Consider the following 17036-nt stretch of genomic DNA (forward strand, 5'->3'; position numbering starts at 1 on the left):
TGACATGGATTGGTCTCAAGCCTATAGTTACAAGGCTTCTAGTAGCTCTGTACCTTGGTAGAGAGAATTGGAGATACATTTAATGCTTAGATGGTTTCAGTGTTTAGTTTTAGTGTTTAGTTTCATAATACCAGTATAGGTCATTGTCCTATAGAATTTGGACAGTAGATTTTAAAATGCTGTTTAAAAGTAACTGCTTAGGAGATTTTTTTAAAAAGGAACTTCTTTAAAAAAAAAAAGTAACTTCTTAAAAAGGATCTAGAGGGGTGCTTGGGTAGTTCAATTGGTTTAGAGTCTGACTTGATCTCAGCTCAGGTCTTGATCTCAGGGTTGTGAGTTCAAACCCCATGTTAAGCTCCACACTGGGCATGGAGCCTGCTTAAAAAAAAACCTAGAAAGGCTAAAAAAAATCTTGAGAAAGAATGAAGTTGAAAGACTTAAACTTTCTGATTTCAGCTCTTATAAAGTTACAGTAATCATGATAGTGCAGTTTTGGTGTTAAAGGTAGACTACTAGATAAGTGGAAGAATGAAGTCCAGCTGTGGACCATGTATGGACAGTCCATTGATTTTCAACCACAATATTAATTCAATGGAAAAAAGAGTCTTTTTACAGATGTTGCTAGAACTGGATATATACATAAGAAAAAAAACAAACCTCAACCTCTGTCTTTCTCTTTTACACAAAAATTAATTCTATATGGATCATGGACTTAAATGTAAAATCTAGAAACAAAAAATTTCCAGAATAAACTATAAGAGAATATTTTCACAACTTTGGGGTTAGGTAAAGATTTCTTGGATAGAGCAACAAAAATACTAACCATGATAGGAATTATCTTAATGATACATAGTAGTTTGGAATTCCCTAAATGTTATTAATTAGATGGTTTTGATTTAGTCTATTTCAACTGTTTAAATACTATATCAGTTTTGCAATATTATAAACTTAAGAATAAAGGTGTGGGTTTATGTTTAAAAAAAAAACAAAAATACTAACCATAAAAGAAAATAATGGATACCTTGAACTTTACCAAAATTAAAAATTTCTGTTCATCAAAGATGCCCTTAAGAAAATGAACAGATGAATTGCAGATTGTATCCAGAATATTTGAAGTACTCCTAGAAAATGACAAAAAAAAAAAAAAAGAGGAACAACTTAAATGATGAATAAAAGACTTAAACAGATACTTCACAAAAGAAAACATAAATAGCCAGTAAACACTTGAAAGGTGCTAACACCTTTTTTTTTTTTAAGATTTTTTAATTTATTTATTGGGGGGGGGGGGGGGCAGAGACACAGGAGGAGGGAGAAGCAGGCTCCATGCTGGGAACCCAAGGTGGGACTTGATCCTGGGACTCCAGGATCGTGCCCTGGGCCAAAGGCAGTCGCTAAACCTCTGGGCCACCCAGCGATCCCTGCTTAACACCTTTAAATACTAAGGAAATGTAAATTAAAGTCACAAAAAGGGCACCTGGGTGGCTCAGTTGGTTAAGTATCTGCCTTGGTTAAGCCTCTGCCTTTGGCTCAGGTCATGATCTCAGCGTCCTGGGATCCAACTCCATGACCAGGTTCCCAGGTTCCTGCTCCATGGGGAGCCCATTTCAACCTTTCTCTCTGCTGCTCCTCCTGCTTGTGCACATGCTTGCTCTCTCTCTTCCCATCAAATAAATAAAATCTTAAAAAAACAAAACAAAACAATAAGAGTAATATAACCACTTCAGAAAACAGTCTGGTATTGTTTTGGTTTTTTTTTTTTTTTTTTTGTTCTTGTTTTATGTTTTTTTTTTTCAGTCTGGTATTGTTTAAAATGTTATAGAATTTTACCATATGACCCAGCAAGTCCACTCCTAGGTGTATATCCAAAAGAGATGGAAATACATGTCCACACAAAACTTGTAAATGCATGTCCATAGCAGTTCTATTCATCATAGACAAAATGCGGGAACAATTCAAATATCTATCACCTGAGGAATGGATAAACAAATGTAGCCATACAGCACATTATTATTCAGCAGTAAAAAGGAATGTAACATTGATAGATGCTAGGATGCCTGAGTGGCTTAGCGGTTAAAGCGTCTGCCTTTGGCTCAGGGTGTGATCCTGGAGTCCCGGGATCAAGTCCTACATCAGGCACCCTGCATGGAGCCTGCTTCTCCCTCTACCTATGTCTCTGCCCCTCTCTCTCTCTCTCTCTCTCTCTCTCTCTCTCTCGTCTCTCGGGAAAAAATAAATAAAATCTTTAAAAAATAAAAAGTATTGATACATGCTATGAAGTGGATGAACCTCCAAAACATTAGGCTAACTGAAAGAAGCGAGTCACAAAGAGACACATAGTGTGTGATTCCTATGTTTTTACAATAGCTCTTCCTCTGTAGGGATCCTGGGCTACCATGTTATTGGTGCCCTATAGAGTTTTATTTTATTAAATTTTACCTTGATGTGATGCTATTGATCTGTGTTGGCACTCAAAATAAGTAACAGTCCTATGAAATGTTTTATGTTGTTTACTATTAGGATTTTGTGTATGGAACTGTGCCATATATTACTCAGTGTTCTTTTTATGGGCCCTCTAGGGAGAAATTCCTGTCTGGCCTTAGTCCTAAGAGTAGTTGTTTTTCCTCAAAGACTATTGATCTTTATCTTAGGAACCCTGGGTAACTGACCTAATGTTTGTCTTCATAGTATACTTTTTTTAGCTATGATTTATTCTATATCTCTACCAATTTTCTACTTTTCACATCTTTAAATTTATTCTTTTGTTATATTTTGTTCTTTTGTTATATTTCATATACATACTTATATGCTACCTCAGATCCATTTGAGATAAGGCAGGAGTTAAGTATATATACTGGCAGTTTGGTCTTAGCAGTATAGATTGCGGTGTGGGGGAGTCCCTTTGTGAACCATATTTAGCTCTTGATTCATATTGTGCTTTTTCTCAGCTAACTAAGCCCAGGTCTTTTTTTGTGTGGATCGCAGTCTCTGCTTTTCTGTTTTCGTATTGTTGATTTTTCAAACCTAGTTGAAAACTTTCTGTTTGTCTACAATAAATATCTAGAAAACTATTCTGGCCATGAACATAGCTTATGTATCCTCTCCATTTGTAATTATCTTAGGATCCCTTTCAGCCTTAGCTAGAGATTTTTTTTTTTTTTAAAGATTGTATTTATTTATTCATGAGAGACACAGAGAGAGGGGGGCAGAGACAAAGACAGAGGGAGAAGCAGGCTCCATGCAGGGAGCCCTATGTGAGACTCATCTGGGACTCCAGGATCAGGCCTTGGGCCAAAGGCAGGTAGTCAACCACTGAGCCACCCAGGGACCCCCTCATTTATGTCAAATGCTGAATAGGCTACAGCAGGCATTAGAGACCTTCTTCCAGACTGCCTTTGGTTCCCTAATAATCTTCAGCCAGCAGTGACCACCTGTCACCAGCTCATATTGCTGTCTCTTTTGCCTAAGCATACATAACAGAGCTTTTTAATATTGTACTCAAATTATTTCCTGATTGATTAAGGGCTCCATTTTGTTTTTATTTTCTGACCCTTGATTCTTTGTTTTTCATTGAATTGAATTAACATACAATGTTATATTACTTTTGGGTATATAACAACTCTACGTTATTCAGTGTTCACCACAATAAATGTGGTCATTGTTACCATGTATTGTTATTATAATGTTATTGACTATATTCTCTATACTGTCCTTTTTTATCTCCGTAACTCATTTTATAACTGGAAGTTTGTACCTCTTAATCCCCTTCACTTAGTTCATCCACTGCCCTACCCACATGTGGCAACCACCAGTTTGTCATCTGTATTTAAGAGTTTATTTGGGGGATGCCTGAATGGCTCAGTGGTTGAATGTCTGCCTTTGACTCGGCATGATCCCAGGATCCCAGGGTCCTGATATTGAGTCCAGCATTAGGCTCCCTCCCTGCTGGGAGCCTGGTTCTCCCTCTGCCTATGTTTCTGCCTCTCTGTGTGTCTCATGAATGAATGAATGAATGAATGAATGAATGAATGAATAAATAAATAAATAAATAAATAAATAAATAAATAAATAAATAAAATTTTAAAGGAGTCTATTTGGTTTTGTGCTTGCTCATTGATTCATTCGTTTTATTCTTTAGATTGCACATAAAAGTGAAATCATATGGTATTTGTTTTTGTCAGACTCCTTTCACTTAGCACAATACCCTCTAGGTCCATCCATGTAAGTTGAAAATGGTAAAGTCTCATTCTTTTTATGGCTGAATAATATTAAGTTGTGTATGTATGTAGCACATCCTCTTTATCCATTCATTTATTGGTGGACACTTGAGTTGTTTCCACATCTTGTTTATTGTAAATAATGTTGCAACAAGCATGGGGTGCATGTATCTTTTCACATTAGTGTTTTCATTTTCTTTGGGTAAATAACTAGTTGTAGAATTGCTGGATCATGTCTGTCATGAATAAATAAAATCTTAAAAAAATATTTTTGATCTGTTCAATACAGTGTTTTATTTTATAAACCTTGTTTCTAATGTTTGAAGTTAGAATTATTTTATTTTTTACTTAATATGTGATTTTAAGATTTGATGTTTTGATAATGTTACATTCTGATGTTAATTTTCTGTGCAAGTAGTTATCTAAGTTGTACTGAGAAAGAAGGAAAGCATCTTTAGGTCTGCAAGATTGCAATTTAATTTCTACTCTTTTGGTCTGCATTTATTATGTAGGGCCAGGTGTATTTGCATGGATTGATTTTTTTTTTAAGATTTTATTTATTTATTCATGAGAGACACAGAATGAGAGAGAGAGAGAGAGAGAGGCAGGGACACAGGCAGAGGGAGAAGCAGGCTCCATGCAGGGAGCCCGACGTGGGACTCAATCCTGGGTCTCCAGGATCATGCCCTGGGCTGAAGACGGCACTAAACGGCTGAGCCACCCAGGCTGCCCCGCATGGATTGATTTTAATGGGATAAATTTTTATTATAAATTGAAAATATAAAGTGACACTTAGAAGAATTATATAAATTGATGAAAAATTAATTCTTACCAGACTTTGTTACATATTAATATATCAGAAACATAATTTCTTTATTTTTTTTTAATTTTTATTTATTTATGATAGTCACAGATTGAGAGAGAGAGAGGCAGAGACACAGGCAGAGGGAGAAGCAGGCTCCATGCACCGGGAGCCCGATGTGGGATTCGATCCCGGGTCTACAGGATCGCGCCCTGGGCCAAAGGCAGGCGCCAAACCGCTGCGCCACCCAGGGATCCCAGAAACATAATTTCTTAAATATAACATACTTATTGCTGACCTCAAGAAATAAAGGAACTCAAAAAAAAAAAAAAAAAAAGAAAGGAACTCCTTTTTTTTTTAATTCAGTTAGCCAACATAGAGTACATCATTAGTTTCAGCTGTAGTTTGCAATAATTCATCAGTTGCATATAACACTCAGTGCTCATCACATCACATGCCCTCCTTAATGCCCATCACTCAGTTACCCCATCCCTTCATCCACCTCCCCAGAACTCATTATTCCTTGAACCCACAGGAAAATCTATAGATGTTAAACCAGGTTCTTTATCTAGCAAATAAAAGTCATGAGTTGTTTGAACTTTCTACTCAGTGTGAATACCAAACATTATTACTTCAAATTCAATAGTAGAATGCAAATTATTAAGAGTTTTACATTGCACTGATTTTTTTGGTTCCTTTTTAGCAGTAGAAAGTTTTTCTGAGCATGTTATGTGAACCCAATATATAAAGTACTAAATCTTTGCTGCTTGGGTTGGAGTAAAGATGGCAGGAATTCAGTCATCAACTCCACAACTGCCACCACCTTAGTTTCCATCTTCTGTAGCATCCATCTCCAGAGGGCCTCAGGAAGCTTCATGGTGAATGGTTCTCAGCCATGAAATTATGGGCCAGATAGTCCTCTCTTAATTTAGAGGGTTGCTTCACTTTAATGCTGTTTTGGGGATTTGCTACAGAGTCACCATAGGATATCGACAGTTCTTATAAGGCCTTTTTTTTTTTTTTTTTTTTTTTTAATAAGGCCTTTTTTACTTCTTCCTATGATATAAAGTCTCTTAGGAAAAAAAAAAAAAATAAAGTCTCTTAGGTGGATCAGAGAGCTGCCAGATAAGCCACATTTATTTCTGCATCAGGTCTGATCAACACTAACAGGATAGCCTTTTGTGCCAGGTTCTTATAGATTGTTTGGAATATATTAAGAACCCATACAGGTTACTAACCTTTGTTTTTGAAATTATGTTCTCAAGTATGCTACTGTGGCAGCACTTCCCGAGATGTGTTATGTGGAACAGATGTAGGAAAGTCTGATGGATTTGGCGACTTTGGCTGTTTAAAGATATGTGGCAAGTAAGGTTTTATGTTTTTCTCAGTTAGAATAAAGCTATATTTTATGCAACAATTATATAATAGTATGTTGTTTTTCTTACAGGGACTTGAAATGTGGGAACCATACATGTTCTCAAGTATGCCACCCTCAGCCCTGCCAGCCATGCCCACGGCTCCCCCAGCTGGTGCGCTATTGCCCTTGTGGCCAAACTCCTCTCTGCCAATTGCTAGAACTTGGAAGTAGTACTCGGAAAACATGCATGGATCCTGTCCCTTCATGCGGAAAAGTGTGCGGCAAGCCTCTGCCATGTGGTTCTTTAGGTAACCATAGGCATAAAGTTGTCTTTAAAAATATGAATGGAAGTTTTGGCAACAGTGAACTACATAAGCAGAATAGTGTTAAATTTCAGTTATAGTATCAGAGGCTTTTGAAAATATTAATAATCAAATTTGTTTGGGCATTTTTTCTTTCCTCTGAAAGTATACCTGTGAAAACTCAAATTTGCCCAAGTGATCTCTCCTGCTTCAGGTATTTTATTGCCAATGCAGGATAGTTGTGGGATACTATCCCATGGCAGGGTGGGAAGGGGGTGTTATAATTTCTCTTAGTAACCTGCAGTAGTATGAACACCATATATCCTTTTACCAATCCAGGGGTCAGTGAGTATTTAAAGGCATTTTCATATAACAGGAACATGTTAAATAACTGTGGGTGAGATGTTTAAGAACCAAAATACTAAGTACAATAAAACTTTAGCCATTAGGAGTATTCAAGAATTCTGTATAGCTAAGTTTCCCATCTAGTTGAAGGATAAGACTTGTGCATCATTTTGAAAGGACAGTTTTCTAAAATTTACATTTTCTTCTTTCTTTAAACAGAGGTTACTGAAGATAATTTCTTTCCCCTTTATTAACCCAGAGTTGTCATTTTCGTGAACCTCAGTTACTGTATAATGCTGAGTATAGTAATGCCCTAAAGGCCTGATGAGGTTTCTCAGGCAATTCTCCTACACCATTGTGCAGTTCGAATTGTTTTATCTGCTTGTTAAACCTTTTCTTTGTTTATTGTCCTGAGGTTGCTTTTAGTATGTCTGTGTGCCTACCATTATTGACTCTCCCTTTTTTCTGATTTGTGGCTTCTGTTTATTTGGATATAGAAACTAGAAAAAGTTTGTTGGAATTAACTATAAAGTAATAGTCTGAGACATTCTGGGGCAGTCCTTGGCCAATATACCTATATAGTTTTGCAGTGACTTGGCACCTTTTCTCCTGGGTGAGTGTTCAAAGACTGTGTGTTTAGAAAAATGGATGTGGGCAACTGAATCTGTGTAAGAGAGGTGTTCCCATAACTGTGGCAAAGCTAAAATCTTTAGTTTTGATTTCCATGTTTTTCAAAAAGAGATTTCACATTTATTGCTAATACCAGCAGGAACCGATAGGTACACCCTACCTAATTATTTTTTACAGTCTGACTTTTATTTTATTTATTTTTTTTTTTTAAAGATTTCTTTATTTATTTATGATAGACATAGAGAGAGAGAGAGAGAGGCAGAGACACAGGAGGAGGGAGAAGCAGGCTCCATGCCGGGAGCCCGACGTGGGACTCGATCCCGGGACTCCAGGATCACGCCCTGGGCCAAAGGCAGGCGCTAAACCGCTGCACCACCCAGGGATCCCCCAGTCTGACTTTTAAATTGTGTATAGAGGAGAAATGCTCTTTTTTCATATTTTAATATGTATTTTAACTGCATTAGGAAAATCAGTTGTCTATTTGTTCTCTTTGTCTACTGTGAAAATGTATCTTCAGATAAGCTCTGTAAAGTGGAGATCAAATGACTTCAAAATCAAGAAGGATGGTAAAAGTCTTCCCTTTTCAGAAAGCTCACGGGTCAGTTTTTTTATAATTTTGTATACAATGACCAGAAATCCTACTGTGGGACTAAAATATGTTGGCAATGAGAGAAAGAGGAAATGTGAAATTGGTAATGTGGGAGGGACTGGAGCAAGAGAAGGATAATAATTGATAATTGTTAGTATCAATAGGCCCAGAGAGTGGGACAAGACCAGATCAAAGGATTTGAGGGTAACTACTATACCTCATCAGGTTTTTTTTTTTTTTTTTTTTTTTTTTTTTTTTTTTTTTTTTTTTTTTTTTTTTTATGATAGTCACACAGAGAGAGAGAGAGGCAGAGACACAGGCAGAGGGAGAAGCAGGCTCCATGTACCGGGAACCCAACGTGGGATTCGATCCCTGGTCTCCAGGATCGCGCCCTGGGCCAAAGGCAGGTGCTAAACCGCTGCGCCACCCAGGGATCCCCCCTCATCAGGCTTTTACTCATGGAAAATTTGTAAGGAATTAGGCTGAGTTGGATTGAGAAGCTCAAAGACAAGCCCATGGCTAGTGAAAACAATAGCTGTCAACTTTATTCAGATCTGGCTTATCTGTAGATAGCTTGCTGAGGTCTTTTAGTATCTCACTCATTAGGAATTTCCATTCTAGACAAATAGCTTTAGTACAAGACACTAGGGAGAGTTCTGCTTTCAGGATGGGAACATAAGCTACATGGACCTGCTCCCCAGCAAAACAAGCAAAGCTGGGGAAAATTATTAAAAAGCAGTCATTTAAAATTTCTGGAAATTGTCCCATGGGCATAAAATCTAAAATTCAGTAAGAACAGCGAGAGTCTATCATTTAAGTAACAATCCACTTACTTCCCACCTGAGCTCAGCTTAAAAACTCTACTCAAGGGATCCCTGGGTGGCGCAGCGGTTTGGCGCCTGCCTTTGGCCCAGGGTGTGATCCTGGAGACCTGGGATCGAATCCCACATCGGGCTCCCAGTGCATGGAGCCTGCTTCTCCCTCTGCCTGTGTCTCTGACTCTCTTTCTCCTTCTCTCTCTCAAGAATCAATCAATCAATCAATCAATCTCTACTCAAAATAGGTGTGCCAAGAAGATGGGGCTGCTTCTACCCCTAACCTCCCAGTCAGAGGTCACCACGTCCCACTGGGAAGGGCAAACTGCCAGCATTTTTCATCCCCCTAACTCCCAAGTTGAAAAGGCTAAATTTCTGGTAAGCACAGGCGAGAGATTAGGTGCTCCCTTCCATACAGCCCCACAGAGTTACCCCAATCACAACAGGCTAGAATATTGGGGCCCCAGTCATTATCACCCCAGCTACTTATTAGAGCAAAGGTTCCTCACTGGAGGAAAGAAGCCAAGAAAACCACAGGCTACTGTCCCACTCAGCACCAAGAATAAAGAACAAGTGACTAAGACTTTTCTGAGGGGAAAAAGGTAGTCTATAAGAAAAGAGAACTCTAAAGTATTTCACAAAGGAATGGACTTTAATTTGAAACACCGTGGAGAAGTTCAGACCTAAAGGCCTTTTAGGAAATAATACCTCTTCTTAATTAAGGGCAATAAGCTAAACTGTAAGCCAGCTAGTTCAGCAGAAAGAACCAGGAAAAGAGATAGCTAAAAGGATCCCTTCTAAGATCAGAACAGGCTTCACAGACTTGACTCAAAGACTACCCCTATCCACATTTCTTTGGATCAGACTGCTGAGCAATTTATGTCCAACAGAGAGAAAATAAAATGAAGAAAAGTGAATGGCACCTCAGAGAAGCTGGAGGCACTTTTAAGCATATATGTAATGGGAATACCAGAATAGGAGAAAGCAGAAAAATATTTGAACAGCTGAAAACTTTTCAGTTTTATTGAAAACCGTTAATCTGTGTATCCAAGAAACTCAGCTTATCCAATGGGATGAATTCAACCATACCTAGAGATCCACACCTAGACGCAAGTAAAAAGCTGAAAGCCAAAGGACAAGGAGAAAATCTAGAAAGTGCCAAGAGAAATACTACTGCTTACATACAAGGGAACCCCAGTAAGATTGATAGACTTCTCATTGGAAACAGCGCAGAGGGCATCAATCATCACAACAAGAAGACACTGGAATGACCAATTCAGAATGCCGGGGTGGGTAAGGGGGAATGGCCAGGAAACTTTATCCAGCAAAACTTTCAAAAATGAAAATAAAAACAGAATTTGCTGCTAGCAGATCTACTTCACAATAAATACTAAAGAAAGATCTTCAGGCTAAAAGCAAGTAAACCTATATTTGATGTAAATTCAAATCCATATGAAAAAGAGTATATACATAATTATAAATACATGTTCTTTTTGCAAGTGACTTAAAAAGCAGTCATACGAGATGATATGTAATCGTATTGCTAGGCTTATAACATATGGAAATATATCTGACAATAAGAGCACAGAGGAGGTGGGTAGGATCAAAGTTGTACTGGAGTAAGGAAGTGATACCAGATGGTAACCCAGATCTGCAGGAACAAATGAAGAAAACCAGAAATGGTAAATAAGATGATAAATATAACAAACTATGAATGTGTGCTTGCTCTCCTTTTCTCAGCTTTAATAGCCATGTAATAAAATACCAAAATAATTTATTTTTGGGTTTGTAACATGTAGACATAATATAACAACATGAAAGGAAAGAAAAGAGCTACATAGGAATAAGCCTTCTATATCTCACTGGAATTAGGTGAGTATAAATCTGAAGTAGATTCTGATAAGATGTATGTGGTAAGACCTAGAGCAACCATTAAGAAAATAACCCTCCAAAAATAGTGAAAAATATTATTAAAGGAAAAAAAATGTTAAATTAGAAATATTCACTGAAATAGTAAAGGAGGATTAGATTAACAAAAAAGACACGAGGCATACAGAAAAGTAAAAGTTAAATGGCAGATATAATCTAACCATATCTATAGTAACATTAATGTGAATGGATTAAACTTAAAAAGCAGAGGTTGTACAACCAAATTTTTTTTTAAAAAGCACAAGATCCAACTTATGGTACATAAATTGTGTCTTGTGGTACAGACTTTAGAGTTAAAAATAAAATGAGGGGGCAGCCTGGGTGGCTCAGCGATTTAGCACCACCTTCAGCCCAGGGCGTGATCCTGGAGACACCGGATCGAGTCCCACGTCAGGCTCCCTGCATGGAGCCTGCTTCTCCCTCTGCCTGTGTCTGTGCCTCTCTCTCTCTCTCTCTCCATGTCTCATGAATAAATAAAATCTTTTAAAAAAATGAAAATAAAATTAGGATGAAAATAAAAGGAGGGAAAAAATACATCATTTAAACAATAGCGATAAGAGACTGGCTGATCCCTGAGGGGTCCTTGAAATAGGACTTGTCTTAAATGTAGGTTAGCAGAATGAATGGCAGATAGTCACAGAGTTTGAGTCAGTGAGATTATGGATCATGGTTTCTGAATGTTTATGATCCCCAGATGATTTTCAGAGTCAATAGTACTTCAGTAAGATCATCCATGGCTATAATTTTAAGGATATCCAAGTCTAACCCTGAGACTTGAAGCCTAGAGAAAGAAGTCAGAAGACCTGATTTTTGACTTAGGCAAAGCATCATGCACTCCCAAGGATATTACCATGACTGATTCTGGGCCCTGTCTTTTCTGGAAAAGGTCCAACCTGCCAGATGAAGATAGGGAAAGAGGCATTGACCAAATCCTTCTTCCCTCAGCTTTAATTCTGGAGTTGTAAGGCATGGAATTAGATGACCGCTGTGGCTAGTGAAATTGGTAATCTGAAAATGAGTACTTGCAGTGTTCATTCCTAGCTTGTTTCATTTTTATTAAAGATTTCATTCATACCTGTGAAAAGCTCTGCCATGAAGGAGACTGTGGACCATGCTCTCGTACATCGGTTATTTCCTGCAGATGCTCTTTCAGAACAAAGGTAAATCCTAAATAATGTTAGAATTGTTACCACCCATACCTTTTAAATTCATGATTATGGGGAGAGGAATCAAAATAACTTGTTCTATTCCTATCATATGATGTATGATTCATTCAGTCCAGCCAGTGTATACTGACAGCAACCATGGCCCAGTTGTAGGGGAGAAATAGCACTCCAGGCTCAGAGACAGTAATGGGGCAAAGGCAAGTATACAGATAGCTCTGCCAAATACAAGTGTGATAATGCTAGATGCTAGTATAGAACAAAAGCACTGTTGCAAGCAGTTAGCTAAGAAGTTGGAGAGAACGCAGTCCACAAGATCACCCTCGTTTCTGACACCTGCAAGAGTTTAGACAGCTGCTGAATTAGAATAGTTCATAAGACCATCCTAACTTCTGGTATTAACTGCAAGTCCAGTATCCCCAAGACCACTTTCAGGGTTTGATGGTTGACTAAAAGGACTCAACTCATTAAAAGCTGTTATAATTGTGGTTACAGTTTATTATGGGAGAAAGATACAGATTAGTATCACCCAAAGGAAGAAACATGCAGGACAGGGTCCAAGAAAGCACCAAATATGAAGCTTCTAGTTGTCCTCACCCTATGGAGTTGGAACAGTGTCACTTTCTCAATATTGTTTGTGATAATATGCATGGAGTATTGCCAACCACAGAAGGTCACCTGAGCCTGGATGTTCAGTTTTTACTGAGGCTGCATTGTGTACATGTGATTGACTGCCCATGTGGCTAATCTCAATCTCCAGTGTCACCAGAGGTCTACCGTTACTGTGTTACCCAGAGCCCCCACCCTGAAGTTCATTACTGGTCTTCGTGGTGTAGACAGTCCTCATGTTAAGACTTTTCAATATGGCCAGCCTATACCCTAAATTAGGTTATGTGATGACACAAGGCCTCAGACAAATAGTGACAGTCCTATCAAGCGTGATATTCCAGGGGTTTAGAGATTACCTACCAGAAGCCAGTGGCCAAGGCCTGACTGCCCTTTCAGAAAGATTAAATCTTCACTATAGAACTGTTTTGTCAATTTCTGTTTTCTGCCTGGGGCAGTTTTGATGGGACTTTTTGTTAAAGGGACGGCTTACCATTTTTATCATTCCTGTGCTTGTAACCAGAGGCAAGAGCCTTGTTATGGAAGTTGTTGGGTGGGGGATCCCTGTGGCCCAGCGGTTTAGCGCCTGCCTTTGGCCCAGGGCGTGATCCTGGAGTCCCGGGATCCAGTCCCGCGATCCAGTCCCGCGTCAGGCTCCCTCCTGCTTCTCCCTCCTGTGTCTCTGCCTCTCTCTGTCTCTATGTCTATCATAAATAAATAAATCTTTAAAAAAAAAAAAAAAAAAAGGAAGTCTTTGGGTAATCCCACTTGGAGAGCATACCAAATATTGATCTGTCCTCTCTGACCCACTTTCAGTGCATATTCACTGCTACCAAGCCCAGGGTCTGGGTAGCTGCTGACTTGCAAATGATTCTGAGAATATAGTCCATAAATTGGGAGCTAGTTTATTAGGTAAGCTTTAGAATAAAAATGTAAAAATAATACAATTTATGTATGGCAAAAGTTGTCCGTATGGGTAGCTTTTCTCCTGAAAGAAACTGCAGAATACCTTGGGCAATAGAGGTATTTTGAATGTCAGATACAGGACCTTGAAGACTGTGAAGTACTGTGATTTAGTAATCACAATTTTAGTAATGCCCGGAGGTGCTCTTTGTGACCAAGAAACACAGGCAGGATTGGGATGACTGAGCTAAAAATGGCTACTGTCCGTTTGCTTTTTTTTCCCCAGCAATCCCATTCTCTCTGCTTTCACTTTTCATTTACTGTCCTTCCTCACTCATTCTAATAGTGGACCCCATGGCAGTGAGTGTGCTCTTGAAACTGTTGATCATTACTTCATTGTTTAGCTAAATTTTTCATGAAATAAATGTCTTTTGTAATGGAATGGACTTTTCCATTGAAAGTAAGTTTTCTTTTTCCCTTTTTTTAATTAAGATTTTATTTATTTGAGAGCAAGAGCGAGCATGAGTATATAGGAGGGGCAGAAGGAAGAGAGTGAAGCAGGATCCCCAACTGAGCAGGGAACCCAACTCAGGACTGTCTCCCAGGACACCAGGATCATGACCTGAGCTAAAGGCAGACTACCTAACTGACTGAGCTATGCAGGTGCCCCTGGAAATGAGTTTTCTAGATAAATAATATTTATTTCTTAAAGCTTCAAAAGGTGATTTTCTTTTAATTACTTTAATAGGAGTCTTTGAAAATTATATGTTGTATCTTACTACCTCCTAAAGAGTACTGTATTTACATTTTTGTTGGTAATTCTTACTGATTGTAGGGATCTCTGGGGCTCTGTCTTTCCTTGCAGTTGTAGATACCACTCTGGCATGTCATTTCTACTCTAATCTAGCATTTGCATTAACTGGAACATTCATTCAAGCAATTTCATGAATCACCTTTGCTTTATATCTCTAGAGAACGAATGGGGAACTTTTTGTTATTCAGCCCAGCCAACTAATTTACATAAAACATCTTTTTAGCCAAGAATCTTTCATTTCTTTCTTTCTTTTTTTTTTTTTTTTAAAGATTTTATTTATTTATTCATGATAGTCACAGAGAGAGAGAGAGAGAGAGAGGCAGAGACACAGGCAGAGGGAGAAGCAGGCTCTATGCAGGGAGCCCGACGCGGGATTCGATCCTGGGTCTCCAGGATCGCGCCCTGGGCCAAAGGCAGGTGCTAAACCGCTGCGCCACCCAGGGATCCCAAGAATCTTTCATTTCTTAGACCTTTTTCTTCTGTTGTCGCCTCTAGTAGCTGCCTCTTTTCTCAGGGTCATTTTTACTAAGAATATTTTTCTCATTTTGCTAGTTTCTGAGTACATAGAAACCTGTGAATGACATCAAAGACATTCATATGTAGATGTTGGGCAGCCAGGCTCACTCTCCCCGAAGTGACTGACTTGCTCTCCACACACAGCTGCCTCTCCACAGGTGTTATTCAGGATCATGCTTCAGCAAGTTACATGTGATAGATCTGTGGGGTCATTCATACATGATTACTACAGTAATAAAACTCTGAATGCCAGAGGACTACTATATTCTACCTTGCTGCATTTCAGCAATGCCAAGGCTGCTCTTTTTTGTGGTTTTTGGGTTTTTTTGTTTTGTTTCGTTTTGTTTTTTAGGGCTGCTCTTAAGTGTCTTGAGCTGTTTGCCTCTGGTACCAGATTGTTACATATTTTCAGATTTTCTTCTCTTTATGGCTTTTTCTGTCTACTCTTGCCAGGCAATTATTTTTCTTTGCTTTGTATACCTTTAGCAGCCTCTCTTTCCATTCAGATTTTGTAATCCCAAATCTACTTTAAATTAGGAGGCCAGACCACAAAGATTGTTACAATTATATTTGCATGAAATGTCAGTAAACCTGGGGCCCTGTTGTGAGTAAAGTCTCTATTAATAGAATAGAGTCTAAGCTAACCTAGTTCCAGACGAGTAAAGTTGGTGAATAAGTGACTACCAGAGAAGTACAGGATATTTAGGATATACATGTTATATTTAGCATTATACTGTAGTTGTGTTGTTTTGTTTATTCCTAAAGGACTTATTGTTTTTTTCCTTTTTCCATAGGAGCTTCCATGTACCAGTCTCAAAAGTGAAGGTATGACCGGGATGGGGCAAGAGAGAACATTGTAGGGTAAAAGTAATTGTTCTGTATCTTGATAGGGGTTTGGATTATATATTTGTCATAATTTAGTAAAGGTAAACTTAAGATTTGTGGATTTCATTGTATGTAACTTTTACCTTGAAAAGTAAATATTGCAAATTGAATTCTAGTTCATGAAATGCTGAACTTAGACTTAGGGTCTAAGTGTATCATATCTATAGCTTACTTTGAGATGCATCAAGTATTAAAATAAATTGATAGGTAGATAGAAAAGGTAGGTACATGAAAAAGTAATAGGAGAATCTCAGTAATTGGCATATGGTTATTCACTGTAAAGTTGTTTCAATTTCTTTATATGTTTGAAAATTTTCATAATAAAATGGTGGTAGTGAGTGTGAAGGTGAATAATACCTAATGCAGCAAACTTTTTACACACTGACTCTGATGCTTGATCCCCGTAAGGCTTGATATGACTGTTGCATACCTGGAACAGGTACTCAGCCAGCTAGCTGCCTTCTTAACCTTAAGGACTATAATGATGTTTCTTCCTTTGTCCCTGATTCTGACATTCCATGCTATTATGATTCTGTCCTTTGCTAACCATCTAATAGTCTTTTGTTTAAGCCACCTTAAAACCTTTTTGGAGGGCAGCCCTGGTGGCTCAGTGGTTTATCGCTGCCTTTAGCCCAGGATGGGATCCTGGAGACCCGGGATTGAGTCCTATGTTGGGCTCCTTGCATGGGGCCTGCTTCTCCCTCTGTCTGTGTCTCTGCCTCTCTCTCTGTGTCTCTCATGCATAAGTAAAATCTAAAAAAAAAAAAAAAAAAACAACCAGAACATACTTGATTTTTTTTTAAAGATTTTATTTTATTTATTCATAGAGACAGAGAGAGGCAGAGACACAGGCAGAGGGAGAAGCAGGCACCACACAGAGAGCCCGACGCGGGACTCAATCCCGGGTCCCCAGGATCACACCCCAGGCTTCAGGCGGCGCTAAACCGCTGCGCCACCGGGGCCGTCCAACAGAACATACTTTAAAAAAAAAACCTTTTTTGGAAAAGCGATAGAAGTTAAATGTGTTCAAAATAAAAGCTCTTATTCTGGCCAAGAAGAAAGCTATATTGGGTTAGGTTGCTTTTGTTTGTGGGTATCAAAAAACCCAAGGAAAAGTAACTTCAACAATAAAGGAGTTTACTGTCTCACATAATAGAAGGTACTGA

At 38.5% G+C, this 17036-nt stretch overlaps 1 protein-coding gene across 4 annotated transcripts in view; it reads left to right on the forward strand.

The window, feature by feature from the left end:
* Nucleotides 1–17036, forward strand: part of NFX1 (nuclear transcription factor, X-box binding 1) — a 75559-nt gene that overhangs the window by 29018 nt on the left and 29505 nt on the right. For all 4 annotated transcript variants that reach the window (XM_072841667.1, XM_072841663.1, XM_072841665.1 and 1 more), the window contains exons 8-11: nucleotides 6282–6381; nucleotides 6464–6681; nucleotides 12046–12143; nucleotides 15780–15810. In XM_072841667.1, coding sequence (XP_072697768.1) covers nucleotides 6282–6381; nucleotides 6464–6681; nucleotides 12046–12143; nucleotides 15780–15810 — 447 coding nt within the window. The remainder of the gene's footprint in view (nucleotides 1–6281; nucleotides 6382–6463; nucleotides 6682–12045; nucleotides 12144–15779; nucleotides 15811–17036) is intronic.

The sequence above is a fragment of the Canis lupus genome, chromosome 10, assembly GCF_048164855.1.
Source record: "Canis lupus baileyi chromosome 10, mCanLup2.hap1, whole genome shotgun sequence".
NCBI lineage: Eukaryota > Metazoa > Chordata > Mammalia > Carnivora > Canidae > Canis > Canis lupus.